Genomic DNA, 26,233 nt, shown 5'->3' with positions numbered 1-26,233 from the left:
AGGGCACATAACAATGAAGAAAGAAGATTCTAGCCAGGCACTGGTGCTCTTGCCTGTAATCCTTGCTAGACCCTGCGATCTGGGGAATCACAGTTGAAGTTAGTTAGGGCAGGAAAGCCCATGAGACTCTTTTAACCAATGAACCACAAAAAAGGCTAAAAGTGGATATGTGGCTCAAGCAGTAAAGTGCTAGTCTTGTGCACAGAAGTTCAGGGACAGCACCAATGCCCCAAGTTCAAATCCCACCACCAACCAACACACACACACACACACACACACACACACACACACACACACACACACACACACACATACACACACATTCTAAAATCTATGCTTCTTCCTCTTTCCTCAGGAAAACTGAGGGTCTGGCCAAGGGATGGGGAGAGATGTTTTCTTGAGTTCACCCTCACTCACTCATTTTGTCCTGAGTCACTGTAACTGGCAAGTGTCTCTCCCACGTGACTCCAGACACTGATCCCTCGTTCCACGTTCCAGAAAACACAAATAAGAGCAAACACACGTGACCTCTTTGTCCTTAAGTACTTCTCTTATTCGACTATACCAAGCCCATTCCGGGAGGGCTCACTGGAGCCCAGCTCAACTCTCAGGCCACTTCCTGATGCATCGTTCGTGAAGCACTAAATTCTCTAAATGACTGTTATTCAAGAAGAAGGAGTGGGGAGGAGGAGGAGGTAACCCAGAAAGGAGAAGAAAGGCCCAGGCCAGGGATAGCCCAGGTATAGGCTGGTCAACCTGATCCAGCGTAGTAATTTCTGCCAAGCCTTTTCTAATCCCTTTTCCCCACCTCTTCCCTCTCCAAAAATCAACAAACAACTTGTCCATCTCTCAGCTTTGTTCTCTGCCCTTTATTCACTCCATACACGGCTCAGAGTCCAGCACCTAAAATGAGAGGAAGCAAACCACAAGCACCAGGCCAGGCCCGGGGATGCCAGCCTCACCCAGCTCCCCCCATCCGATGTCCTGAAGCGGGTGGCCAGCTTCTGCTATGTCAATAACAATCAATGTCTGTACAGTGCCTACCCAGGGCCTCTGCCAGGGTCTGTGATGTAACCCACATGGGCCCAAACTCACAAGTTATATGGCATCATCTTTATGCCTTCCCCAAGAAACTTTGGTGACTCCCTCCTGAATCTACTCTTTTGCCACACAGGGCACCAAGCTCAAGGCCAGCCCGATATCTCTACATCTCTGAGTTTAGTTCATGCTGACTGGTCAACTGTTTCAATCTTAGGACCCACCTTAGACAGGGAGGGCTGGGCCAGGCAATGGAGGGTGGAAGGGAGAGTTCCAATCCTGCTTTCTCACACTGTACCTGGGTCACTTTAATGAGTGAGATGATGAGGCAGTGTCTTCATCACCACTACAATCAAAAGATCACTCAGCAAGGCACCGGTGTGCATACCTGTCATCCTGGCAACTCAAGAGGCTAAGATCTGAGGATCCTGGTTCAAAACCAGCCTGGGAAGAAAAACCATGAGACTGTTATCTTCAATGAACCAGAAGAAAGCCAGAAGTGGAGGTGTGGTTCAAATGGTAGAGGGCCAGAGTTGAGGGGAAAACAAAAAAAAAATGAAAGGATGGTGCCAAGGCCCTGAGTTCAAACCCCAAGACTTACACAAGAGAAAGGAAAAAGGAAAAACAGTCTAGGAGGTAATAGCTCATGCCTGACATCCTAGCTGCTCAAGAGACTGAGATCTGAGGATCTTTGTTCAAAGCATTCTAGGTAGGAAAGTCCATGAGACTCTTATCTCCAATGAACCACCAGAAAACCAGAAGTGGAGCAGTAGCTCAAAGTGATAGCATGCTAGCCTTGAGCAAAAGATCCCAGGGACAGCGATCAGGTACTGAGTTCAAGCCCCAGAACCAACAAGACTCTCCAATGTTTATATTCCAGGCATAATCTCTGGATTCTGGGCACAAGACACCTACATGTAAAATAGGCAGCAGTCATAAATAACCACAATAGAAGTGATATAATAAATTGAGTACATTTGCCTAGCAGGTAGGAAATCCAGAGTTCTTTGCAAATCGGGCCCTTTCTGTGGACGGGATTTTCTGCCATACTGGTGGTTATTATTTCTAAACTTGGTCTGTTCTTCTGTACATTGTGACCCTGAAATTCTATCTTCAGGGCTGTGTGGTGTTCCACTGAAATGTGGCTCTGGTGGCCGATCACGGGCAGTGTCAGGTCCTGGCTCCATGGCCCCCAAACATGACCTTCAACCTGGGGTTTCAAGAGACAGCACAGGGCTTGAGTCACAGTAGGTCCACATCTAGGCTCAGGGGCTCACACTAGATTCCTGTTGAGCTTTCTTCTCCTACACTCAACACTCTGGATTTTTCTTAGTCCACACCTTCCAATCCATCACCCTGCCGCTCCCAAATCTCACCTCAGCGCAACATTCTCAAACCCATAACCACCTATCTTCTACCAATCATTTGAGTGAAACCCACACCTCTCCTGAGATACTAAAAGAAAATCCACCCATGGGAGGAAATGCATCTTAGTGGTAGAGTGCTTGCTTAGCATGCAGGAAGCCTTGGGTTTGATTCCTTAGTACCACATAAACAGAAAAGCTGTAAGTGGTGCTGTGGCTCAAGTGGTAGAGTGCTAGCCTTGAGCAAAAGAAGCTCAGGGACAGTGCCCAGGCTCTGAGTTTAAGCCCCAGGTCTGGCAAAAAGAAAATCTGGAAGTAGACATCTGGTTCAAGTGATAGAGTATTAGCCTTGAGCAAGAGATGCTCAGGGACAGTGCCCCAGCCCTCAGTTCATACCCCAGTACTGGGGAAAAAAATCCATCCATACTTTCAGGGTCCCTTGGTCTAAAAGACCCTCTGTCTAAAGCTCCAGGAACTCTACCCAAGATTTTGAAGGTAACAGATTCACAGTCTTGGGGTACTTTCTCCTCAAATGCCACCAACCCAACCTGCTCCCAGTTAATCTCTGAGGTTTTCTCCTCCCCAGCTCACTGGCTACATCTCAAACTAGGTGGGGTGCATGGTAGGGGAGAAGGGAGGAAGGAGGTCTCGTGTAAAGAAAATGAGACCGTTATGCAATTAAGGCCAAAGGCCAGCCTTCCACAGAGTATAAAGGCAGCCCAAACACCTGCTCAGCCACCAGCATCTGACTGGCACCCTGGCCGCCACCATGCTGGCCTCAGGCATGCTGCTGGTGGCTGTGCTCACCTGTCTGACTGTCATGGTGTTGATGTCTGTCTGGAAGCAGAGGAAGCTCTCAGGAAAGCTGCCTCCAGGCCCCACACCATTGCCCTTCATTGGAAACTATCTGCAGTTCAACACGGAGCAGATGTACAACTCTCTCATGAAGGTACGTTGGGGATGGGAGATGGGTGGGATGGGGTGGTGGGAGGGAACTGCCCAGATTCACTGGGCACTGGCCACGGACTGGACAAGCCACAGTCTTAAATGGGGAATTTTTTTTCTTGGACAGTGGGGAGTGGTGAGGGTACCTTTAGAAGCCAATTTCTAGCCAGGTACCGTGGCTCACATCTGTCATCTTAGCTATTTAGATGACTCACATCTGAGTTCAAAGCCAGCCTAGCCAGGAAAGTCCATTAGACGATTATCTCCCATGAACCACTGGAATACCTGAAGTGGGGCTGTCACTCTAAGTGGCAGAGCGCTAGCCTTGAGCGAAAAAGAGCTCATGGACAGAGCCCATGCCCTGAGATCAAGCTCCAGGATAGGAATCCAAAAATAAAAATAGATGTGTGTGTGTGTGTGTGTGTGTGTGTGCATGCGTGTGTGCGTGCATGCATGCGTACATATGTATTTTCTGAGCAGGAAAATATGACGTATGGGGATACTCAATCTGTTGACTTGGCCAGAGTTTGGGGGGGAATCAAAACCAATACACCTTGGTACTTGGCTCCTTAAATTATTCCCATCTGCCCTTCCCCCAGTTGAGTGATCGCTTCGGTCCAGTGTTCACGGTTTACCTGGGCCCTCGGCGGGTCGTGGTGCTGTGTGGTCAGGAGGCCGTGAAGGAGGCACTGGTGGACCAGGCCGAAGAGTTCAGCGGGCGCGGGGAGATGGCCACCTTCGACTGGCTCTTCAAAGGCTATGGTGAGCGGGGTGCATGTCATCATGTAAAGGGATGTGTGGCCTCCGTTTCCCTAGCCTTTCTCCTCTGGATCTTTCAAGTTTCTGCCTTGCCTCATGTCCTCCCGGCGTCTTCCCACCTCGCCTTCCCGTTCTCTGTGGACAAAAATCATTCACTGTTTTTCACTTCATTTCAAGTCACCTCCCCTCTGTCTGCCTCTCCCCTCCATCTTCCTCTCCCCTTTCCAACTCCCTCCATTGGCCCATCTCTGTGCCTGGTGGAGGTGGGAGGCTGTCTCCCCTTTGCTGTGTCTTGGCCTGTCTCCCTTCTCTGTCTCTTTCTGATGATCTGCAGATCTTTGGCACGCTGAGTCTGAGGTTTTCTTTCCTCGCTCCTTAGTGTTGTCTCTTTTACCTATAGGGTTTCCTTCTTCTCTTGTCTTCTGTACAACCTGGCCTTCTGGCCTCCCTGCTCCTGCAGTGTTCCCAGGGGTGCCTTGTGGGTGCCCCCATATTCTATGGATCACCTGGGTCTGACACCACCCTCCCCCCCGCCCCGCCTTCCTCAGGAGTGGCTTTCAGCAATGGGGAGCGGGCCAAGCAGCTGAGACGCTTCTCCATCACCACGCTGCGGGACTTTGGCGTGGGCAAGAGAGGCATCGAGGAGCGCATCCAGGAGGAGGCAGGCTTCCTCATCCAGGCACTGCGGGACACGCACGGTGGGTGTGGACGGGGCAGGGGGAGGTAGGGGAGGTTTATCACCCAGTTTGGTTCCCCAACCCCCACTGCTTTCCACCCCTGCAGACCTCTGTTATGACCTCAGTGCAATAAAATCCACGAAGGCATGATTAAGGGTGACAAAGAAGTTTTATTAGTCAGTCTGCAACTGCCTTGTCCTAAGCTACCTTAGAACTAGGAACAGCTGCAACATCCAAGAGGAAGAGCTTCTTTCTCTTCTTCCTTCCTCCAGACCTCTCCTCTCCTCGGGCCTCTTAGCAGGACTCTCTTTTCTTCAGGCCTCACTGCTCCAGAGACCTCACCCCTCCACCAGTCTTGCCGCTCCTCAGGCCTCTCCTCTCCACAGGCCTCTCAGCAGGCCTAACCTCTCTGAAGTCTTCCTCTTCTCCTTAGGCCTCTCAGCAGGCCTCTTCTCTCCTCAGGCCTCACCGCTCCAGAGGCCTCACCTCTCCACCAGTCTTGCCACTCCTCAGGCCTCTCCTTTCCTCAGGCCTCTCCACAGGCCTCACCTCTCCTCAGGTCTCTCAGCAGGCCTGGCCTTTCCACAGGCTTCCTCCTCTCCACATGCCCCTCCCCAGGCCCAGGCATTCCTTAGGCCTCTCCACTGGCTTGGGCACTGCTCTGCTCTGGAAAGTGCCTCTTGCAGCCTGTCTCTCTTTCTGTCCCATATGTATGTGTACACACACACACACACACACACACACACACACACACACACACATATAAACTGGTGCCCTGCCCACTGCCCAACAGCTCCCTTTGATGCCACACCCCTCTCAAGCAGCTTGGCTTGTGGGGTAATGATGTCAGCGCAGGATAGGACTTCTTTCCCTCTGGTTCTCACACCTCTCACCCTCCCCCCTGCAGACCTCCACCTTCTACCCTTGCAGACCCCAACCTCCACCCCTGCAGAACCCTACTCTCCACCTCTGCAGACCACCCTCCCACCTCTACTCTTTCAGTCCCCTCACCCTCCAACCTTGCAGGCCCTTCCATAAACCCTCCATCCCAGCAGGGGTCTTCATAGATGCCCTGCCCATCACCCCTCAGGCAAACCCCTTCCACCCCTGCAGACTTTCCCCTGCCCCCCTGCACGTACCTTCATAAACCCCTCACTCTCCACCCTGCAGGCACCTTCATAGATCCCACCTTCTACCTGAGCAGAACGGTCTCCAATGTCATCAGCTCTATTGTCTTTGGGGACCGCTTCGACTATGAGGACAAGGAGTTCCTGTCTCTCCTGCGAATGATGCTGGGCAGCTTCCAGTTCACAGCCACCTCCACTGGGCAGGTAACCCATGCCACGCCCTGCCCCGACTCTATGAGCAAAACCCAGGTCAGAAAAATAACTTGAGAATAGCCAGGGCTCACTCCTGTCATCCTAGCTGCTCAGGAGGTTGAGATCTGAGGATTGTAGAATAAAGCCAGCCCAGGCAGGAAGGTCTCTGAGGCTCTTATCTCTAATTAACCACCAGAAAATCAGAAGTGGAGCTGTGGCTCAAAATGGGTAGAGTGCTAGCCTTGAGCAAAAGAGCTCAGGGACCGTGCCCAGACCCTGAGTTCAAGCCCCACAGCTGACAAAACAAACCTGAAGGCCAATGACTCAAGCCTGTAATCCCAGCTATTCAGAGGCTAAGATCTGAAAATCAATGTTTGAAGACATGCTGGACAGGAAAGTCTGTGAGATTCTTATGTTCAATTAACCAGTAAAAAGCTATAAAGTGGAGCTGTGGCTCAAGAGGTAGAGCGCGCGGGCAGTGGCAACACAGTCACGAGCCCAGGACTGGGCAGTGTGCATCTGTCAGAGACCATTCAGTTGGTTTGGTGCCACCTCACAGCCCAGGAGTCGAGTGGGTGGTGGTGCCCACGCTTTTACCAGCAGGCACTGTTTTCAGGCCATGGTGGAAATGTCCAGGAGTCCTCAGAGACCTGCATATTAGACACTTTCTCTAGGTCCTGACATAACTGTTCAGGTGTACAAAAGGTGGGGGCTGGTTTTGAGGGGGACTTGGATGGCAGTTGGGGACCCCATGGCCTGGGGGAGGGCAGTGACAATTGGGGTAGGGGTGTGATTTTGCCCTTGTTCTATTGGAGATTTAACCCAGGCCTTGTGCAGATTAAGTAAGCACTCATTATTTTATTTATTCACTCATCTTTGTGAGGTAGAGTTGCTTCAAATGAAATCCTTCCTGACTCCATTTCCAGAGTAGCTGGGATTACCAGTATGCGCTACACCTGGTGAATGTCTGTCTTTTCTCTGCTTTCTCTCTCCACCCCTCTCCCCCACCCCAGCTCTATGAGATGTTCTATTCCATCATGAAGCATCTGCCAGGACCACAGCAACAGGCTTTTAAGGAACTAAAGGGGCTGGAGGACTTCATAACCAAGAAGGTGGAACAGAACCAGCGCACCCTGGACCCCAACTCCCCACGAGACTTCATCGACTCCTTTCTCATTCGCATGCAGGAGGTGCTTGCTGGAGGTGGACGGAGAGGGAAGTAGGGAAGTTCAATGTTGTGCAGAGGAGACTCAGATTGGGCTGGGGTGGAGAAGAGAACTATGTGAATTATATAAATTATCCTCAATGTCGATCATAATGAACATGGGTGTTCATCTACAGAGCCCTCATACACAGAGAAGATAATCACAACCAACTCTACTGCATTATCTATGCTAGGCATTTGTTGTTGTTGTGGGGCTTGAACTCAGGGCCTGGGTGCTGTCCCTGAGCTCTTTTGCTCAAGACTAATGCTCTACCACTTGAGCCACAGCAACACTTCTGGCTTTTGAGTGGTTCGTTGGAGAGAAGAGTCTCATGGGGACATTTCTGCCCAGGCTAGCTTCAAACCATGATCCTCAGATCTCAGCCCACTGAGTGGCTAGGATTATAGGCATAAGCCACCAGTGCCTGGCTATGCTAGGCATTATTTAGTGCCCATAAGAACCTTTTGTGTAGGTGTGTATGTTTGTGTGAGTTGTGTGTGTGTGTGTGTGTGTGTGTGTGTGTGTGTGTGTGTGTGTGTGTATGGGCACTGTCCCTGAGCTTCTTTTACTCAAAGCTAGTACCCTACCATTTGAGCCACAGCTCTCCTTCCAGGGTTTTTTGCTTGTTAACTGGAGATAAGAGTCTCACAGACTTTTCTGTCCAGGCTAGCTTCAAACAGCAAATCCTTAGAGCTCAGCCTCCTGAGCAGCTATGATCACAGGCATGTACCACCAGTACCCATCTTAGCTGTTGAATGAAATTATATTAGGATCACAATGAGGAATCGCAGCCCAGGGAGCATTGGTGATCTGCCTGAGCTCACACAGGATGGAAGCTGTGCCATCTGGCTTACTCCTGGTTTGTCTCTGAGGCTGGTGCTTGAAGCTACCACACCAAATGAGAGTGAGTGGTCTAGAGTTCAAGCCCTAGTACTGGCACACACACACACACACAAATCAGATGATCAGGGGTTGGAGGCCTGGCTCAGTTGGTAGAGCACCAGCCAATGAGCAAAATCATCAGGTACCAAGTTTGTCTCAGTCTCCAACCTTAGAAAGAAAAAACAGCTGGGTACTGGTGGCTCTCATCTCTAATCCTAGCTACTCAGGAGGCTAAGATCTGAGGATCATGGTTTAAAGCCAGCCTGGACAGAAAAGTCTGTGATGCCCTTATCTCAAAAACTAGAAGTGGAGCTTTGGCTCAAAGTGGTAGACTGCTAGCCTTGAGTGAAAGAGCTCAGGGACAGTGACCAGCTCCTGAGTTCAAGCCACAGGACCAACAAAATCAATCAATCAACCAATCAACCAGAGAGTCAGCTATGCGATGGTGAGAGGTGCATTTTGGGCAGCAGAATCCTGGGCAAATTTTTTTTTTTTTTTTTGTCGGTCGTGGGGCTTGAAGTCTGGGCCTGGACGCTGTCCCTCAGCTCTTCAGCTCAAGGCGAGCACTCTACCACTTGAGCCACAGAGCCACTTGTGGCTTTTTCCATTTATGTGGTGCTGAGGAATCGAACCCAGGGCCTCATGCATGCGAGGCAAGCGCTCTACCACTGAGCCACCTCCCAGCCCTCCCCCTCTTTCTTTTATGTCTGTCATGGGGCTTGAACTCTGGGCCTGGGCACTGTCCCTCCGCTCTTCAGCTCAAGATGAGCACTCTACCACTGAGCCACCTTCCTAGCCCTCATGGGCAAAATTATGCAAACTGGACAGAGCCTGGCAGATTCATTTTCTACCTGGACCTTACAGAAGTAGACCCCAAGGGAACCTTCCAGAAGAGCCTTCTAAGGCATGGGATGCAGGGTAAACTTGAGGGCCTTTCTCCCCACAGGAGAAGAAGAACCCCAACACAGAATTCTACATGAAGAACCTAGTGCTCACCACACTGAACCTCTTCTTTGCGGGCACGGAGACCGTCAGCACCACCTTGCGTTATGGCTTCCTGCTGCTCATGAAACATCCCAATGTGGAGGGTAAGGTTGGGTAGGGGTAGGGATAGAGAAGTGGGAGATGGGGAGCCCTGGCCCTAAAAGCTCCCCTAGGTCAGCTGCAATGTTCTGAGGGTCCAAGAACCTGGACCCTCACATGGACTTTGCTATAATCAAGACAAGAGAGTCAGATTGTAGACTTAGCTGTTAAAGTCTTAGCTATGAAAACATTGGTAGCTGGACAGTGGTGGTTCATGCCTGTCATCCTAGCTACTCTGGAGGCTGAGATCTGAGGACTATGATTCAAAGCCAGCCTGGGCAGGAAAGTCCATGAGATTCTTATCTCCAATGGACCACCAGAAAACTGGAAGTAGAGCTGTGGCTCAAGGTGGTATAGAGTGCTAGCCTTGAGCTAAAGAGCTCAGGGACAGCACCAAGGCCCAGAATTCAAGCCCTACAACTTACAAAAAAATTTGGTGCTACCTGAACTGATTAGTAAGTTGCTGATCTGAAGGACAGAGGACCCCACTGCCTCCTTCTCCAAACCACACCCTTAAGACTCCTCCCTCAATACCGACAGAACAATGAGCTAATGGCCAATAGCTGCTGTGAATGAATGCTGAGCTCTAAGCCCATCATTCATTGTCCCAAGGCCTGCATTTAGTTTTTCTTCTTTCTTCTCTTTCTTTTTTCCTTCCTTCTTTCTTTCTCTTTTCTTCCTTTTCCTTCTTTCTTTCTTTCTCTCTCTTTTTTATTATTTGTTGGTTGTGGGTCTTGAACTCAGGGCCTAAGTGCTGTCCCTGAGCCCTTTCACTTAAGGCTAGAATCTACCACCTGAGCCACAACTACACTTCTAGTGGTTCATTGGAGATGAGAGTATCATGGACTTTCCTGCCTCGGTTGGCTTTAAGCCCCTGATCCTCAGTTTCCTGAGGAACTAGGACAGGGCACCAATGCCTGGCACTTTTAATTTTTTTGACCCTCATCCCTGCTTCACAGACCTCAGGTATCAGCCTGGCACCAGTGGCTCACGCCTGTAATCCTAGCTACTCAGGAGGCTGAGATCTGAAGATCACAGTTCAAAGCCAGCAGGGGCAGGGAAGTCCATGAGACTCTTGTCTCCAATGAACTACCAGAAAACCGGAAGTGGTGCTGTGACTCAAGTTGTAGAGCACTTGCCTTGAGCTGAAGAGCTCAGGGACAGTGCCCAGGTGCAGAGTTCAAGCCCCACAAATGACAACAACAACAACAACAACAACAACAACAACAACAAAAGACTTCAAGTATCTAAACACATTTCCCCTTTCCCCACCCCCAGCCAAAGTCCATGAAGAGATTGATCGGGTCATTGGCAAAAACCGGCAGCCCAAGTTTGAGGATCGAGCAAAGATGCCCTACACGGAGGCTGTGATTCATGAGATCCAGAGATTTGGAGATATGATCCCCATGGGGCTGGCCCGCAGGGTCACCAAGGACACCAAGTTCCGGGAGTTCCTCCTGCCCAAGGTGCCACTTGCCAGCCCCTGGGACCCCGGCACCCCAACTCCCTTACACACGCAACTCCCTGGCTTCCCATCTTAATCAAAGACTTCCTTGACCTCCATGTCCCTTCTTTCCTACTGAGAGACTTCTGTATATTAGGTCCCCGCAACCCCACCTCGCCCCCAACTTCCCCTGCTCAGGAGATCCAAGCCTGGCCTTGAATCTTCCTAAATCAAGAGATAGAAATCCAAGTCCTGGTGAAGCAAGCCTGTCACTCATAGGCTTCCTGGGGCTTGAACTCAGGGCACAGTCACTGTCCTTGAGCTCTTTTTGTTCAAGGCTAGTACTCTACCACTTTGAGCCACAGCGCCACTACCGTGAGACTCATCTCTGCAGTTAAACACCAAACATGCTCCACCCTCCACTCCCATGATTCCACTTCCTGGTCCCTCTACCATTGTCCAAGGGGAGTTTCAGCACATTCATTTTTCCATCTGCATATCTCATTCTCCCTGCTCCTCTTCTTTTCAGGGTACCGAAGTGTTCCCCATGTTGGGCTCTGTGCTGAGAGACCCCAAGTTCTTCTCCAACCCCCAGGATTTCAACCCTCACCACTTCCTGGATGACAAAGGACAGTTTAAGAAGAGTGATGCTTTTGTTCCCTTTTCCATCGGTGAGTGACCAGCATTGGCCACCAGCTCATGGCTCACAGCTGTGTGGGCTAGCCCTCTTACTGAGCTACAGCCTCACTAATACCTTTCTCTGTCTTGGAAGTTCCTTCTCACACCTGTCCTTTCTAGCTACTCAGGAGGCTGAAAGCTGAGGATTGTGGTTCAAAGCCAGCCCGGGCAGGAAAGTCTTTGAGACTCTTAACTCCAACGAACCACCAGAAAACTGGAAATGATGCTATAGCTTAAAGTGGTAGAGCACTAGCCTCGAGTGAAAAAGCTTAGGGACAGCACCCAGACCCTGAGTTCAAGCTCTACAACTGACTAAAAAAATATACTGTAAGTGGAGCCAACTTTGAGGGGAAAAGCTAAAGGAAAATGCCCAGCCTCCTCATGGACTAGGGAAACTGAGGCTCAGAAAGAATGAGAGCCTTCATGGAAAGTCTCACAGGCAAGAATTTTACACACACACACACACACACACACACACACACACACACACACACACACACACACGTCCCTTAGACAACTCAGCTGGGAATTTAGAGGTTTGGGGGTGACATCGCAGAGAGAGGGTTGGCTTCACCCCTGCCCTCTCTCCTCTCCTCTGCAGGAAAGCGGTACTGTTTTGGAGAAGGCCTGGCTAGAATGGAGCTCTTTCTGTTCCTCACCACCATCATGCAGAACTTCCGCTTCAAGCCCACGCAGGCTCCCCAAGACATCGATGTGTCCCCCAAATGTGTGGGTTTTGCTACCATCCCACCCACCTATACTTTAAGCTTCCAGCCTCGCTGAGCCCCAGGGAATATGCAGGGGGGTGGGGGGAGAGCAGGGGATGGGGGAGGCAGGGGGACTGAGGGAAAAGGCAGGGGCCTGGGACACTGTGGGGGGGAGGGCAAAAATGGGGGGGGAGGGGAGGGTACCAGATGGGAAGAGGAAACAGGCCAGATTGCTGACCTTGCTAAGAAGATGGCCACTTCCAAAATGGGAATGTCAGAAAGGGAATTTTTATGTTGCAAAGAGTAATAAAAAATAAATCAGTTCTTATTTATTGAGGGAAGGTTGTTTGTCTAATTCATATCTGGGGTCTGATGATGTCTGTGCACACCACCCGTGCAAAGGGAACAGCAAAAAGCTGGTAGTGGAGGCGTGGCTCAAGCAGCATAGTGCTAGCCTTGAGCAAGAAAGCTGAAAGACAAGCAAGCACCCGGGCTTTGAGGAGGAAGGGAGGAAGTAAGGAAGCCAAGAAAAATAAATCACCAGAAGCTTTAATGCCAGAAGAGGATGTTTGGTGTGAGAGTGGCATCTCTGATGTCACGCAAGTTCACTTTCAAAGGCCAGTAGTAGAAGAAACACATTGCTGCCTTTCTGCCTCACAGTGCCATCCCAGAGTGTGTTAGAACTACTGCAGGCCCCAGCCATGACTCTTCTGCTCCCCCTCCTGGTCCATCCAGGTATTGCCCAGCATGGACAGAAACTTCACCCAATGTCTTATCATTTCTAAAAATTATTACCAAAAAAAGAGAGCGAGGGGCTGAGAAGGTGGCTCCATGGAAGAGTGCTTGCCTCACATGCACAATGCCCTGGGTTCAATTCCTCAGCACCACATAAACAGAAAAGGCCAGAAGTGGTGCTGTGGCTCAAGCGGTAGAGCACTAGCCTTGAGCTGAAGAGCTGAGGGACAGTGCCCAGGCCCAGAGTTCAGGCCCCACAACCAACAACAACAACAACAACAAAAAAAGGAAAGACATTACCTAATACAGACAGTAACTCCAAAATATAATAAAATAAAAACTATTATCTTGGGGCTGGAGGGTGTGGCTCAAGTAGTAGAGTGTCAGCCAATGGGCATCAGATACTGAGTTTGAGTTTGAGTTCCACTATCTGTGTGTGTGTGTGTGTGTGTGTGTGTGTGTGTGTGTGTGTGTGTCACACACACACCAATCCTGAGGCTTGAACTCAGAGCCTGGGCACTGTCTGAGCTTTTGTGCTCAAGGCAAGTGCTCAACCACTGAGCCACAGTTCTACATCTGGCTTTTTAAATTTTCAGTAGTTCATCGGCAGTTAATCCTGCCTGGGCTGGTTTTGAACCATAATCTTCAGATCTCAGCCTCCTGAGTGGCTTCTATCTTAACTTTTAACTTTATAGTCTATTTTACATTATTCTTGATGCTTTCTCACATTTGAATATACCATTCTTTAGGCAGATGGATATAGCATAGATGACACAGAATAGGGCTTCATAAACTTCCATCTATCTGATTCAACAAGTTAATAAGATTTAGTAAGAGAGAGAGAGAGAGTTGCTCTTAAACAATTCATGTTCCAAGATTTAGTAAGAGACAATTGCTCTTAAACAATTTATGTCCCAAGAATCACTGAGAAATGACTTCTCCAATCTTTTCTTGCTAGGCAAGAAAAAGAGAAGCAAAACAAGTACAGGCCTGGGGTTAGCCAAAGGCAGACAGGTAGCTGACCAGACCACTCAACTCCTCCTTCTCTCCCTTTCCAAAATCAACAAGTAACTTGCCTATATTGTTGGGTGTTTTGTTCTCTGCCCTTTGGCCCTCCCCACTGGCCCCAGAAAGATAGCAGAACTGGTGCCTCTCCCCCCGCCTGCCTCTTTGGAGAAGAAGAAAAGGAAGAAGAGTAAGAAGAGGAAGGGGAAGGGGAGAGAGAAAGGCAGGAGTGGAAGTGGAGGTAGAAGAGGGAGAGGCTGGAGAGGAGGGAAAAGGAGAAATTTCAGTTAGAGCTCCTTACAACCACAGCTATCATCTATAATCTTAGCAACTCTCTCCCTGACTTTTTTTATGCCGGTCCTGGGGTTTGAACTCAAGGACTGTGCACTGTCTAAGCTTTTTTTTTTTTCTCAAGGCTAGTGCTCTAACATGTCTGCCAGGGCTCCACTTCCTTCTTTGGTAGTTTATGGAAGATGAGAGTCAAGAGTCTGGCTTTGAACTGGAATCCTCAGATCTCAGTCTCCTGAGTGGCTAGGATTACAGGTGTGCATTACCATTGCCTGACCTTTCCTTTCATGATCCTGTCCCTCTCATGGAGAGATCCCCAACCCATCCTGTCCACACTGCCAATAAATCTAAGGATTTCAGTTCTGCTGTGGAGACCCTAAATCCATATTTCTGAGGCCTGTCTTCAGTCTGGGGTTCCAACTCCAGTTTCAGCGGTCAGCCACACAGCTTTGAAAATCTCCACTCTACCAGCAATCAACTCAGCCTGGAGCTCCGGAACCTGTGAGTGTCCTGTCCTTTCCCGATGTGGGTGTTTCAAGGTTTGGGGGGGGCGGGGAGAATGAGATTGAGCCATAAAGTGACACATTAACTAAATAGGAGCAAAGGCCTCCCCTTCTATCCCCCAAAAGCCTAAACACACACTGCCCCAGCCATCCCTGCCTGTCGCCTCCACCGCCACCATGCTGGCCTCAGGCATGCTTCTGGCGGCCATCCTGGCCTGCCTGAGCGCCATGGTACTGATGTCTGTCTGGAACCAGAAGTTATGGAAGAAGCTGCCTCCTGGCCCCACCCCATTGCCCCTCATTGGGAATTACCTCCAGCTGGACACGGGAGACATGTACAATGCCCTTATGAAGGTATGACCTGGCAGGGAGAAGGGTCACGCCTGGAAGATATAGAATTTGCCTCCGTTTCACCTGGCTACATTAGCAGAATATTGGTAGGGTAAACCAGAGGGTTAGCCAGAGTTTGGCAGATTGATGGATGAATGCAAGCCAGGAACAACCAGATCTTTGGATGTTCCATTCCTTGATTATCAACATCAGATTGAGTGGGGCACCATTTATTTGATCTCATGCCTGTGTCATCCTAGCCACTCAGGAGGCTGAGATCTGAGGATTGCAGTTCAAAGCAGCCCACGCAGGAAAGTCCGTAAGACTCTTAATCTCCAGTGAACCACCAAGAAAGCCAGAAGTGGAGCCATGGTTCAAGTGGTAGAGCACCAACCTTGAGAGAAAAAAAGGCAAGAAAGATGGGGTTGGAGGCATGGCTCCATTGGTAGGGGGCTAGCTAATAAGTAAATGCATCAAGTACCCAGTTTGAGTCCCAGTCTCAGACCAAAAAAAGAAAAAAAAGAGTGAGAGAAAGAAACAAAGAAAGAAAGAAACAGAGAGAAAGAAAAGAAGGAAGGAAGGAAAGAAGGAAGGAAGGAAGGAAGGAAGGAAGGAAGGAAGGAAGGAAGGAAGGAAGGAAGGAAGGAAGGAAGGAAGAGCTGGGAGCTGGGAGCTCATGCCTGTAATCCTAGCTCCTCAGGAGGCTGATATCTGAGGATCACAGTTCAAACCCAGCCTGGGCAGGAAAGTTTGTGAGACTCTTTTTTTGGGGGGGGGTGGGGGTCCAGTCGTGGGGCCTGAACTCTGGGCCTGGGCACTGTCCCTCAGCTCTTCAGCTCAAGGCTAGCGCTCTACTACTTGAGCAACAGCGCCACTTCTGGCCTTTTTCTTTTTGCTTATGTGGTGCTGAGGAATAGAACCCAGGGCCTCAGATATGTAAGGCAAGCGCTCTACCACTGAGTCACCTTCCCAGCCCTGTGAGACTCTTATCTCCTATTAACCACAAGAAAATTGGAAGTGGCACTGTGGCTCAAGTAGTAGAGCGCTCACCTTGAGGTGAAGAGCTGAGGGACAGTACCCAGGCCTCATGACAGAAAAGAAAGAAAGAAAGAGAGAGAGAGAGAGAAAGAAAGGAAGGAAGAAAGGAAGGAAGGAGAAAGAGAGAGAAGAGGAAGAAAGAAAGAGAGAGAGAAAAATAAAGACAGCAAAAGAGAGGGAGGGAGGGAGGAAGAGAGAGAAAGAAAGAAAAAGAAAGAAAGAAAGAAAGAAAGAAAGAAAGAAAGAAAGAAAGAAAGAAAGAAAGAAAGAAAAGAAAGGAAGAAAGAGAAAGAAAAGGAAGAAAGCCAAGCAAGGACATGAGGCATTGAGTTCAAGGTCCAGTAGCAGCATGCATGCGTGCATGCACACACAGGACATAGGTCAGAACTGACTTCTGGGGGGACACGGCCTATGAGCCAAAGCGATCTCCACTCCCTTCATTCCCCTTCAGATCGGCGAGCGCTATGGCTCCGTGTTCACCATCCACCTGGGGATCCGCCGGGTCGTGGTGTTGTGTGGGTATCAAACTGTGAAGGAGGCGCTGGTGGATCAGGCGGAGGAATTCAGCGGGCGAGGCCAGCAGGCCACTTTTAACATGCTCTTCGACGACTACGGTGAGGGAGCCATCACTGGTGGACAGTGTAGCCAGAGCCTCCTAATGGCCTCGTTTTGCCCTGTTCTCCGCTGGTGTCTCTCTGTCCATCTCTGTGCCCATCCAAGGTCTTCTTGTGCATCCCATTTTCTCCCTGTCTCTACCTCTGTCTCTTTCTCTCATACTGGGTATCTTTTCTTTCTTAGAAACTCTTGAGAAACCAAGTCAGCTCTGGTAGCTCATGCCTGCAGTCTGAGCTACTGGGTTTCAGAATCACAGTCCAAAGCCAACCAAATCCAACATTGTTATCTCCAATGAAGCAGAAAAAACAAATCAAACCAGAAATGGAGCTGTGACTCAAGTAGTAAAGCAATAGTTGTGAATGGATAAAGCTGATAGGACTCAGGCCCTAAGTTTGAGCTGAGAAGTGGCACAGAATATTTAAAAATAAGAAGGAGAGGAAGAAGAAGCAGAGGAAGGAGGAGGAGGAGGAGGAGGAAAGAACTTTTTGAGAGCCTCCTCATTGGAATCTAGCTTTTTCCTCCTTTTCCTCATGTTTTTGTGTTTTGGTCATGCTCAGATTCTCTATTTCCCCAAAATTCTTTGTCCCTTCCCCCTTTTCTCCTCCTGAATCTCATGCAAAATCATCTTGAATGTTCCCATACTTGGATTTCCCAGAAACAACCTCTCCTCTTCCCAGACCTTGTCTGGGTTCTCTTCCCTGATTTCTGCTTCTTGTCCCACTCAGTATGGAAAATGTCACACACTTTGTACCCGTGCCAGATCTCGACCATCTTAGCCCCTTCTTTCCCTCTTCCCTTCCTTCTTCCCTTCCCTTCCTGCACTGGGGTAGCTCTGAATCTCTCTTACTACTTCTGTCTCACCTCCTGCCTTCCTCCTCCTCCTCCTCCTCCTTCTTCAGCTCTCTCTGTCTCTGTCTCTCTCTGTCTCTGTCTCTCTCTCTCTCTCTCTCGTGTGTATGTGTGTGTGTGTGCGTGTGCAGGTACTGGTGCTTGAACTCAGGGCCTGGGTGCTGTCCCTCAGGTTGTTTTGTTTTTCCACTCAGAGATGGCACTCTAACACTTGAGCCACAGCTCCATGCTAGCTTTTTGCTGGTACATTGGACAAAAGAGTCTCACAGGCTTTCCTGCCCAAGCTGGCTTTGAATCACGATCCTCAGATCTCAGCCTCCTGAGTATCCAGGATCCTGGTGCTGAGCCACTGGCGCCCAGCCTTCTAGCTTGCCTTTCCATGTCTTCTTTTTGACTTCTCCCCACTCAGGCACTTTTTCTGTGTGGGTCTGAGACTGGCTCTACATTTTTAACTCTTCTTTGTGCTCTTTTCTTCTCCCCTCTCTTCCTGTCTCTTCCTCTCCCCTCCTCTCCTCTCTCTTCTTTTGTCTCCCCTTCCCTATCTTCCTCCATCCTCCCTTTCCCTCTTCCCCTTCTTCCTCCCCCTCTTCTTCCTCTGTGTCCCTCGCCCCACCTTTGCCCTTCTTCCTCTCAGGCCCTCTCACTCGAGGGGTGGGTAGCCCCCCAGGCTCCCCCAGTCCCCCCTCCCCTGTGACCCCCACACACACCACCTCTTCCAGGCGTGGCACTGAGCAACGGGGAGCGCGCCAAGCAGATGCGACGCTTCGCCATGTCCACGCTGCGGGACTTTGGCATGGGCAAGCGCGGCATCGAGGAGCGCATCCAGGAGGAGGCAGGCTTCCTCATCAAGACCTTGCGGGGTACCCAAGGTGAGCCACGGCCTGGGCAAGGTAGGTCCCCTGACTTGTTGGGCGAAAGGGAAACAAAACATTGTGACTGCGCATATGGGGCTCAAAGCCGGGCCTGGGCTGCACTGGGAGGCCTGGAACTCAGGGTCAGAAGTTTGGTGGTCCTCAAATGCTCGACTGACACAGCCCACCAAGGTAACTTTTTTTTCTTTTGTCAGTCGTGGGGCTTGAACTCTGGGCCTGGGCACTGTCCCTCAGCTCTTCAGCTCAAGGCGAGCGCTCTACCACTTGAGTCACAGCACCACTTTTAGTTTTTTGAGTGGTTTATTGTAGATAAGCGTCTCATGGACTTTCCTGCCCAGGCTGGCTTTGAACCATGATCCTCAGATCTCAGCCTCCTGAGTAGGTAGGATGACAGGCGTGAGCCACCAATGCCCTCCTGGCTTCAAGTTGACTGTTCTCATCTTTCCTTAACCCTGCCCACCCCTCCAGGTACCTTTGTTGACCCCACCTACTACCTGAGCCAAACTGTCTCCAATGTCATCAGCTCCGTGGTGTTTGGGGACCGCTTTGACTATGAGGACAAAGAGTTACGGTCCCTGCTAAAGATGATGATGGTGATCAACGCATTTGCAGCTTCTCCTGTGGGCCAGGTGACCAGTGCCCGCTCCGCCTACTGTATGCACCACCATGCCTGTCTAATGGCCTGAACTCAGGGCCTGGGCACAGTTCTTGAGCTTTTTCACTCAAGTAGTGCTCTACCACTTGAACCACAGCACCACTTCTGGCTTTTCAGTGATTCATCGGAGATACCAGTCTCACAGACTTTCCTGCCCTGGGCTGGCTTTGAACCACAAGTCTTCAGATCTCAGCCTTCTGAGTAGCTGGGATGCCAGGCTTGAGCCACCAGCGCCCATTTTAATTGTCTTTCCTTCATATCTCCTCTTCTTCCCACCCTCCAGATCTATGACATATTCTATTCCATCATGAAACACTTTCCAGGGCCACAGAGAAAGATCGTTAAAAGCATTCAGGGGCTAGAGGACTTCATAATCAAGAAGGTGGAACAGAACCAGCGCACCCTGGACCCCAACTCCCCACGAGACTTCATCGACTCCTTCCTCATCCGTATGCAGGAGGTACTGCCAGTAGCATCCCCTGGGGGTGGGGGGGCAGGGAGAACTAGGAAAAAGGAAGCCAAGAAGAAGGAAATCAGGCTAGGGAGTGTAGAGGAGAAAGGCCCAATCAAATGTGGCCCTGTGCTAATCATCCTCACAGTCCCTCTCATAATGAAAATTGCTGGTTCCAGGTGCCACTGACTCACACCTGTCATCCTAGTCACTCAGGAGGCTGAGATCTGGGGATCATGGTGCAAAGCTAGTCTGGGCAGGAAAGACTGTGAGATTTTTATCTCTAATGAACCACCAAAAAGCCAGAAGTAGAGCTGCAGCTTAAGTGGTAGAGTGCCAGCCTTGAGCAAAACCACTAAAGGATCATGCCCAAGCTCTGAGATGAAGCCCCAGTATCTACACACACGCACACACACACACTCACACACACACACACAAACACACACACACACACACACACACACACACACACACACACACACACCACTTTCATCTACTAAGCCCTGACTATAGGACATGGGCAAGCAAACCCTCACAAGAACCATGTTCACAAGACACCACCGTGTGCATGGTGTTATTTTAGCTTTTTCTTTCTTTCTCTCTCTTTTGTATGTGTGAGTTGCCATACTGAGGCTTCAACTCTGGGCCTGGATGCTGTCCAACTTTTCCACTCAAAGCTAGTGTCCTGCCACTTGAGCCATAGCTCCACTTCCGGCTTTCATTGATTATTTTTTGCTGAATCAGTGGAGATAGGAGTTTTATTAATGGTACTTTCCTTGCCTGGGCTGGCTTGGAACTGAGACCCTCCAGATCACAGCCTCCTGAGTAGGTAGATGACAGATGTGAGACACAGCACCTGGCCTCATGTTAGCTCTTGACCCCAGTTTTACAGAGGAAGAATGTACAGCCCAGAGACGCGAATGCCTTCCCTAGGCACACACGGAGGAGAGCATGAACCCTCGCTCCTCCCAACTCTATGGCTCTAAGCCTTTTAGGCTCCATTCTGTCTTCTATTTCTTGATATCAGATACACTTGGGGGGCCAGGTGGCCTGGCTTTACAGGTGACCTGACATGGGAGGCTCACACCCTAATCTGTATGACAGTCTCCCATCTGGGAACAAAACAAAAGTTGAGGATTTATGAAATCTGATGGTTAAAGGATTTGGAAACATTTTAAGGTACTTAAAGGAGTCAGATGCTATCACAGAAAGTTCTGTCTCAGAGAATGTGTCTCTATTTCACTCTCACGGTGACATACCTGCCCTTCTTTTACCTAGGCCCTCCCTTGCTTGCTATATACCCTGACCATTTAGAGTAACAACAGCCAGGCATCAGTGGCTCATGCCTATAATTCCAGCTACTCAGGAGGCTGAGTTTCAAGGGTCATAGTTCAAAGCCAGAAGGGGCAGGAAAAGCTGTGAGACTTTTATCTCCAGTTAACCAACAAAACAGAACAGAATAGAACTGGAGCTGGGTAGCATTAACCTCTGAGCACAAAAGCTCAAGGTCAGTGCTCAGGCCCTGAATTCAAACCCTAGGACTGGCACAAAAACAACTGACCAGGAAAAAAAAAAAGAGTAACAACCAAAGGACAAAGAACAGATATTTGGGGTTTGTTTGTTTGTTTTTGTCAGTGGTGGGGCTTGAGCTTGGGCCTGGGTGCTGTCCCTGAGCTCTTCAGCTCAAGGCAAGCGCTTTACCAATTGAGCCACAGCACCATTTCCAGTGTTCGATGATTAATTGGATTTAAGAATCTCACAGACTTTCCTGACCAGGCTGGCTGTGAACCATGATCCTCAGATCTAAGCCTCCTGAGTAGCCAGGATTACAGGTGTAAGCCACCAGCACCTGGCAGGACAGGTAGTTTCAGCTTGGCAGAAAAGCACAGCCAGGAGCCAGGACAGTGGAGCAAGCCTGGCAGATCTAGAATTCATCTTTCTAAGGATCATGGTTCAAAGCCAGCCCAGGTAGGAAAGTCCATGAAACTCTGGTCTCCAATGAACCACCAAAAAAGCCAGAAGGGGAGTTGTGACTCAAGTGATCGAGTGCAGGCACTGAGCAAGAAAGAAAATCAGGGACAGTGGCCAGGCCCCAGGACACACACACACACACACACACACACACACACACACACACACACACACACACACACACACACACACACACACACACACACACACACACACACACACACACACACACACACACACACACACACACACCATCAGAATGAACCCAAGATAGCAGTTGAAAGACAGATTCAAGTTGAGGCCTCTCTTCCTCCAGGAGAAGAAGAAAAACCCCAACACAGAGTTCTCTATGAAGAACCTGGTGATGACAGCACTGAGTCTCTTCTTTGCAGGCTCGGAAACAGTCAGCTCCACGCTCCGTTATGGCTTCCTGCTGCTCCTGAAACATCCAGAGGTGGAGGGTAAGGCTGAAGGACAACAGGAAGCCGGGGACTCCTTCCTTAGGACCTCCAAACTTCTCTGACACCCGGGCATGCCCACAAGCATTGATCCTCACACATGCCCTGCTTTGCATAGTTGGGGATTGTAAGTTATCAAAATGGCACACGTTTCTGGTCAATCAGAGATCTAGGTTGAAAATCAAATATGAAGCCAGGTGCTGGTGGCTCATGTGTGTAATCCCAGCTTACTCAGGAGGCTGAGATCTGAGGATCATGATTCCAACTCAGGCAGGACAGTGTGAGACTATCTCCAGTGAACCACCCAAAAGCCGGAATTGGTGCTGTGGCTCAAGCGGTAGGGTGCTCTTTGGACTCTCGTCCTTGCACCCCTAAACACACACCCCTTCTGCCTCAGCCAAAGTCCATGAAGAGATTGACCGGGTGATCGGAAGGAACCGGCAGCCTCAGTTCGAGGACCGCCACAAGATGCCCTACACAGAGGCGGTGATCTACGAAATCCAGAGATTTGCCAACTTTGCCCCCATGGGCATCCCTCGCCGGGTCACCAAGGACACCAGATTCCGAGGCTTCTTCCTCCCTAAGGTGCACACCTCCCCACTCCCCGGGACCCCAGAATGAATTTCCACCCGCAACTTTCAAACCCTCACTCAATTTTCTCACCCAACAATTCCTGACCCTCCATGTCACCCCAGAGGTCGCTCTCAGAGTCATCCTGCTATTCTCTCCCCCCCACCCCACCCTGCCATCTGAATGTCTCAAGGGGGATTTGACCCACTGGTTCCCAGCTCCTTGTCTCGAGACAGGTAACCCTCCTAGTCCAGTCCCCCTCAAAAAAAAAAAATTCCTGGAGCTGAGAAGGTGGCTCAGTGGTAGAGTGCTTGCCTTGCATGCCTGAAGCCCTGGGTTTGATTCCTCAGCACCACATAAGAAAAAAGCCGGGAGTGGCGCTGTGGCTCAAGTGGTAGAGCGCTAGCCTTGAGCTGAAGAGCTGAGGGACAGCGCCCAGGCCCAGCATTCAGGCACCACGACCGGACCCCCCCAAAAAAATTCCTACCTTGAAAGACACCAGCTGCAACTGGGTGCCAGGGCTCACCTCTGTAATCCCAGCTACTCAGAGGCCAAGATCTGAGGATGGCAGTTCCAAGCCAGCCAGGGCTGGAACACCCATAAGACTCGGATCTCCACTTAACCAGCAAATAGCCAGAAGTGGAGCTGTGGCTCAAAGTGGTAGAGCACTCGCCTTGAGCACAAAACCTCAGAGACAGCACCTAGGCCCTGAGTTCAAGCCTCAGTACTGGCATCAAAAGAAAAGCCAGGACTGGGCATTGGTGGTTCATGTCTATAATCCCAGCTACTCAGGAAGCTGAGATCTGAGGATCATGGTTCAAAGCCAGCCCGGGCAGGAAAGTCCATAAGACTCTTACCTCCAATGCATCACCAGAAAACCAGAAGTGGAGCTGTGGCTCAAATGGTAGAAGTCTAGCCTTGTGTGAAAAAGCCCAGGGACAGTGCCCAGTCTCTGAGCTCAGGCCCCAGGACCAGTGCACCTGTGAACACACACACACACACACACACACATACACAGCATGTGCCAGTGAGGCTCCAGACCCTCTGCTTCAGGAGATCCAGACCTAATATTTCCCATGCGTCTGCCTCAAGGACATAGTGATCCTGCTCCTCCAAGTTCCCTCCCTCATGGACCCCCCGCCCAGCTCCAGTGGCTGCTTCTGTTTCTCTTCACCTGGGTCTCTGCAACTTCCCACCCTCCCACCATCTCTAGTAGAGTCTCTGCCTTGAGCACACTAATCATTTAATCTTGCTAATCAAATCTCCCTTTCTCTTCCTCCTCCTCCTCTTCCTCCTTTTTTCAGGGTACTGAAGTGTTCCCCATGCTGGGCTCTGTACTGAATGACCCTAAGTTCTTCCCCAACCCTGGAGATTTCAACCCTCACCACTTCCTGGATGACAAGGGACAGTTTAAGAAGAGTGATGGTTTTATTCCCTTTTCCATCGGTGAGTATCCAGTGTTTGCAACCAGGCCATGGCCCACAGCAAAGGGGTCAACTGTATAGGCCAGCCCCCTCTCTGAGCTACGGCCTCATTAATACCTTTCTCCGGCTTGGAAGTTCCTCTTGCAGCCAACTAGGAGAATCACAAATAAGTGTAAAGTGCCAAGCATTTATATCCAGGACAAAAGTAATGTGCAAACCCCTTTCAGAGATGGGCAGGGTTGGGGGGAGGGATCAAGGGTCAGTTAGTCATCGGTTTTTCCAAAGGCACAACCAATTCTTCCAGCTCTTTGAAAGGGGATGGGATCTGGGTGATAATGGCTCACACTGGTCACCCCAGCTCCTCAGGAGGCTGAGATCTAAGGATCGTGGTTCAAAGCCAGCTGGAGGAGGAAAGTCCATAAGACTCTTATCTCCAATGAACCACTGAGAGCCAGAAGTAAAGGTGTGGCTCAAGTGGTAGATTGCTAGCTTTGAGGGGCGGGGGGAAGCTAAGGAAAAGTATCCAGGCTCTGAGTTCAAGACCCAGGACTGACACAAGAGAAAAGCAAGAAAGAGAAGGGGTGAGGGAGGGAGCAAGGGAGGGAGAGTGCATGCCTAGCATGCAGGAAGCCCTGGGTTCGAGTCCTCAGCACCACATAAACAGAAAAGGCCGGAAGTGACACTGTGGCTCAAGTGGTAGAGTGCTAGCCTAAAGCAAAAGAAGCTCAGGGACAGTGCCCAGGCCCAGAGTTCAAGCCCCAGGACTGGCAAACAAACAAAAAAAAGGACAAGAAGAGAAGAGAGTGGGAGGGAGAGAAAGCGGGAATAAAAGGAAGGAAGGAAGAAAAGGAAGGAGAGGGAGGGAGGGAGGGACATGGTAGCACAGTGGTCTTATTTGAGTATATTTTGGATACAGATGTCTAGATTTCCCATTGCTCCAGCTTGGCATGGACCACCCCATCTCTTATATGAGGGACTCTGGGCTCAGAGAGACTTAGAACCTTCGTGGAAAGTCTCTCCGAGACTTAGAGCCCCCTCCCCTCCCCTATGGAATGCAGCTGGAGGCTCCATATGAAACTAGGCCCCAGGTAGTTGCCTTCACCCCTGCTCTCCTCCCTCTTCTCCTCTGCAGGAAAGCGGTACTGCCTGGGAGAAGGCCTGGCTAAAATGGAGCTCTTTCTCTTCCTCACCACCATCTTGCAGAACTTCTGCTTCAAGTCCCCAAAGGCTCCCCAGGACATCACAGTGGCCCCTGATTCCTTAGGCTTTACCAGAATCTTACCGAAATACACCTTGGGTTTTCTGCCTCTCTGAGCCAGGCTTGTGCCCAGGAAGGAAGTGTGGGTGGGGCTGGGGGGAAATAGAGGGCAGAGAGTGGACCAGATGCATAGGAGAGGAAGAAAGAATAAGAGTGAGAAGGGGAGGGATAAATGAGAATGCTGGAAGAGATGACCTTGATCTAGGTATATTTTATTCATAAACTGCTTTGTCACATGGCAACTCCTCTGTACAACTACTTAAAGATAATTTTTAAAGAGTAAAGAATAAAAAGAAGGGCTGGGAAGGTGGCTCAGTGGTAGAGCGCTTGCCTTGCATGCATGAGGCCCTGGGTTCGATTCCTGAGCACCACATAAGCAAAAAGAAAAAAGCCAGAAGTGGTGCTGTGGCTCAAGTGGTAGAGTGCTAGCCTTGAGCTGAAGAGCTCAGGGACAGCGCCCAGGCCCAGAGTTCAGGCCCCACGACCGGACCCCCCCCAAAAAATAAATAAATAAAAAGAAAACATACCTTGAAAAGGAACAGAGGAGGGAGAATGTATTCTGTTGAGGAAGAATATAAATAAGTATAGATAGTAATAATAATAAATAATACTAATAATAGATACAAGAAGCTACTACTAATAGTAATAGATATTTTTCATCATGCAAGTCAGCTCTATGCTACAAATAGCTTATGATCCTCTCACTTGAGTGTTTGTAACCCATGTCCAGCCTGCTTTAAAAGAAACAAAGCTGCCAGGCGCTGATGGCTCACACCTGTCATCCTGGCTACTCAGGAAGCTGAGATCCCAGGATCACAGTTCAAAGGCAGCCCTGGCAGAAAAGTCCATGAGACTCCAATGAACAAGCAAAAAGCCAGAGGTATTTTAACGATAATGAAAAAATGTTATGAAGTTGGGCATTGGATCCACAAACCATGTGAATATAAAAGTCATTAAATCATACATATTAAGTGGGTAAATCGTATATGAATTATAGCTCAATAAAACTTTTTTAAAATGGGAAAGATGGAAGTGTGGCTTAAGTGGGAGAGCACTAGCCTTGAGGAAAAGAGCCAAGCAATAGCTGAGGCCTTGAGTTGAAGACTGTGT

The 26,233-nt window shown here is 49.9% G+C and overlaps 2 protein-coding genes and 1 pseudogene across 3 annotated transcripts; 2 read left to right on the top strand and 1 right to left on the bottom strand.

Moving 5' to 3' along the window:
• The window catches only part of LOC138812896 (cytochrome P450 2G1-like), a 117,604-nt pseudogene that overhangs the window by 31,375 nt on the left and 59,996 nt on the right, over window positions 1-26,233 (bottom strand).
• On the top strand, window positions 3,153-12,216 carry LOC138812878 (cytochrome P450 2A5). Its single transcript, XM_070001124.1, has 9 exons — window positions 3,153-3,351; window positions 3,947-4,109; window positions 4,655-4,804; window positions 5,954-6,114; window positions 7,116-7,292; window positions 9,136-9,277; window positions 10,551-10,738; window positions 11,246-11,387; window positions 11,996-12,216. The coding sequence occupies exons 1-9, from the start codon at window positions 3,172-3,174 to the stop codon at window positions 12,175-12,177; spliced, it is 1,485 nt and encodes a 494-aa protein (XP_069857225.1). The 5' UTR covers window positions 3,153-3,171; the 3' UTR covers window positions 12,178-12,216.
• Window positions 14,769-26,141, top strand: LOC138812869 (cytochrome P450 2A3-like). Of its 2 annotated transcripts, none has more exons than XM_070001111.1 (9): window positions 14,769-14,986; window positions 16,452-16,614; window positions 18,184-18,333; window positions 18,805-18,965; window positions 19,275-19,451; window positions 21,730-21,874; window positions 22,269-22,456; window positions 23,746-23,887; window positions 24,998-26,141. In XM_070001111.1, the coding sequence occupies exons 1-9, from the start codon at window positions 14,810-14,812 to the stop codon at window positions 25,177-25,179; spliced, it is 1,485 nt and encodes a 494-aa protein (XP_069857212.1). In that variant the 5' UTR covers window positions 14,769-14,809; the 3' UTR covers window positions 25,180-26,141. The 2 variants fall into 2 exon arrangements, with proteins under 2 accessions (XP_069857212.1, XP_069857202.1); XM_070001101.1 differs by having other exon boundaries at window positions 18,184-18,354.

Source organism: Dipodomys merriami, unplaced genomic scaffold, assembly GCF_024711535.1.
Source record: "Dipodomys merriami isolate MVZ:Mamm:240054 unplaced genomic scaffold, mDipMer1.0.p SCAF_106, whole genome shotgun sequence".
Classification (NCBI taxonomy): Eukaryota; Metazoa; Chordata; class Mammalia; order Rodentia; family Heteromyidae; genus Dipodomys; species Dipodomys merriami.
This window is presented reverse-complemented; position numbering and strand designations above follow the sequence as displayed.

What these genes read in the sequence shown, in the direction of transcription:
- LOC138812869 (XM_070001101.1), top strand. Translation starts at nt 14,810, where the DNA reads ATGCTGGCCTCAGGCATGCTTCTGGCGGCCATCCTGGCCTGCCTGAGC. An exon ending in TGTACAATGCCCTTATGAAG is followed by an intron (nt 14,987 to 16,451) that starts GTATGACCTGGC and finishes ATTCCCCTTCAG; the next exon opens with ATCGGCGAGCGCTATGGCTC. An exon ending in TGAGCCACGGCCTGGGCAAG is followed by an intron (nt 18,355 to 18,804) that starts GTAGGTCCCCTG and finishes CCACCCCTCCAG; the next exon opens with GTACCTTTGTTGACCCCACC.
- LOC138812878 (XM_070001124.1), top strand. Translation starts at nt 3,172, where the DNA reads ATGCTGGCCTCAGGCATGCTGCTGGTGGCTGTGCTCACCTGTCTGACT. An exon ending in TGTACAACTCTCTCATGAAG is followed by an intron (nt 3,352 to 3,946) that starts GTACGTTGGGGA and finishes CCCTTCCCCCAG; the next exon opens with TTGAGTGATCGCTTCGGTCC. An exon ending in GAAACATCCCAATGTGGAGG is followed by an intron (nt 9,278 to 10,550) that starts GTAAGGTTGGGT and finishes CCCCACCCCCAG; the next exon opens with CCAAAGTCCATGAAGAGATT.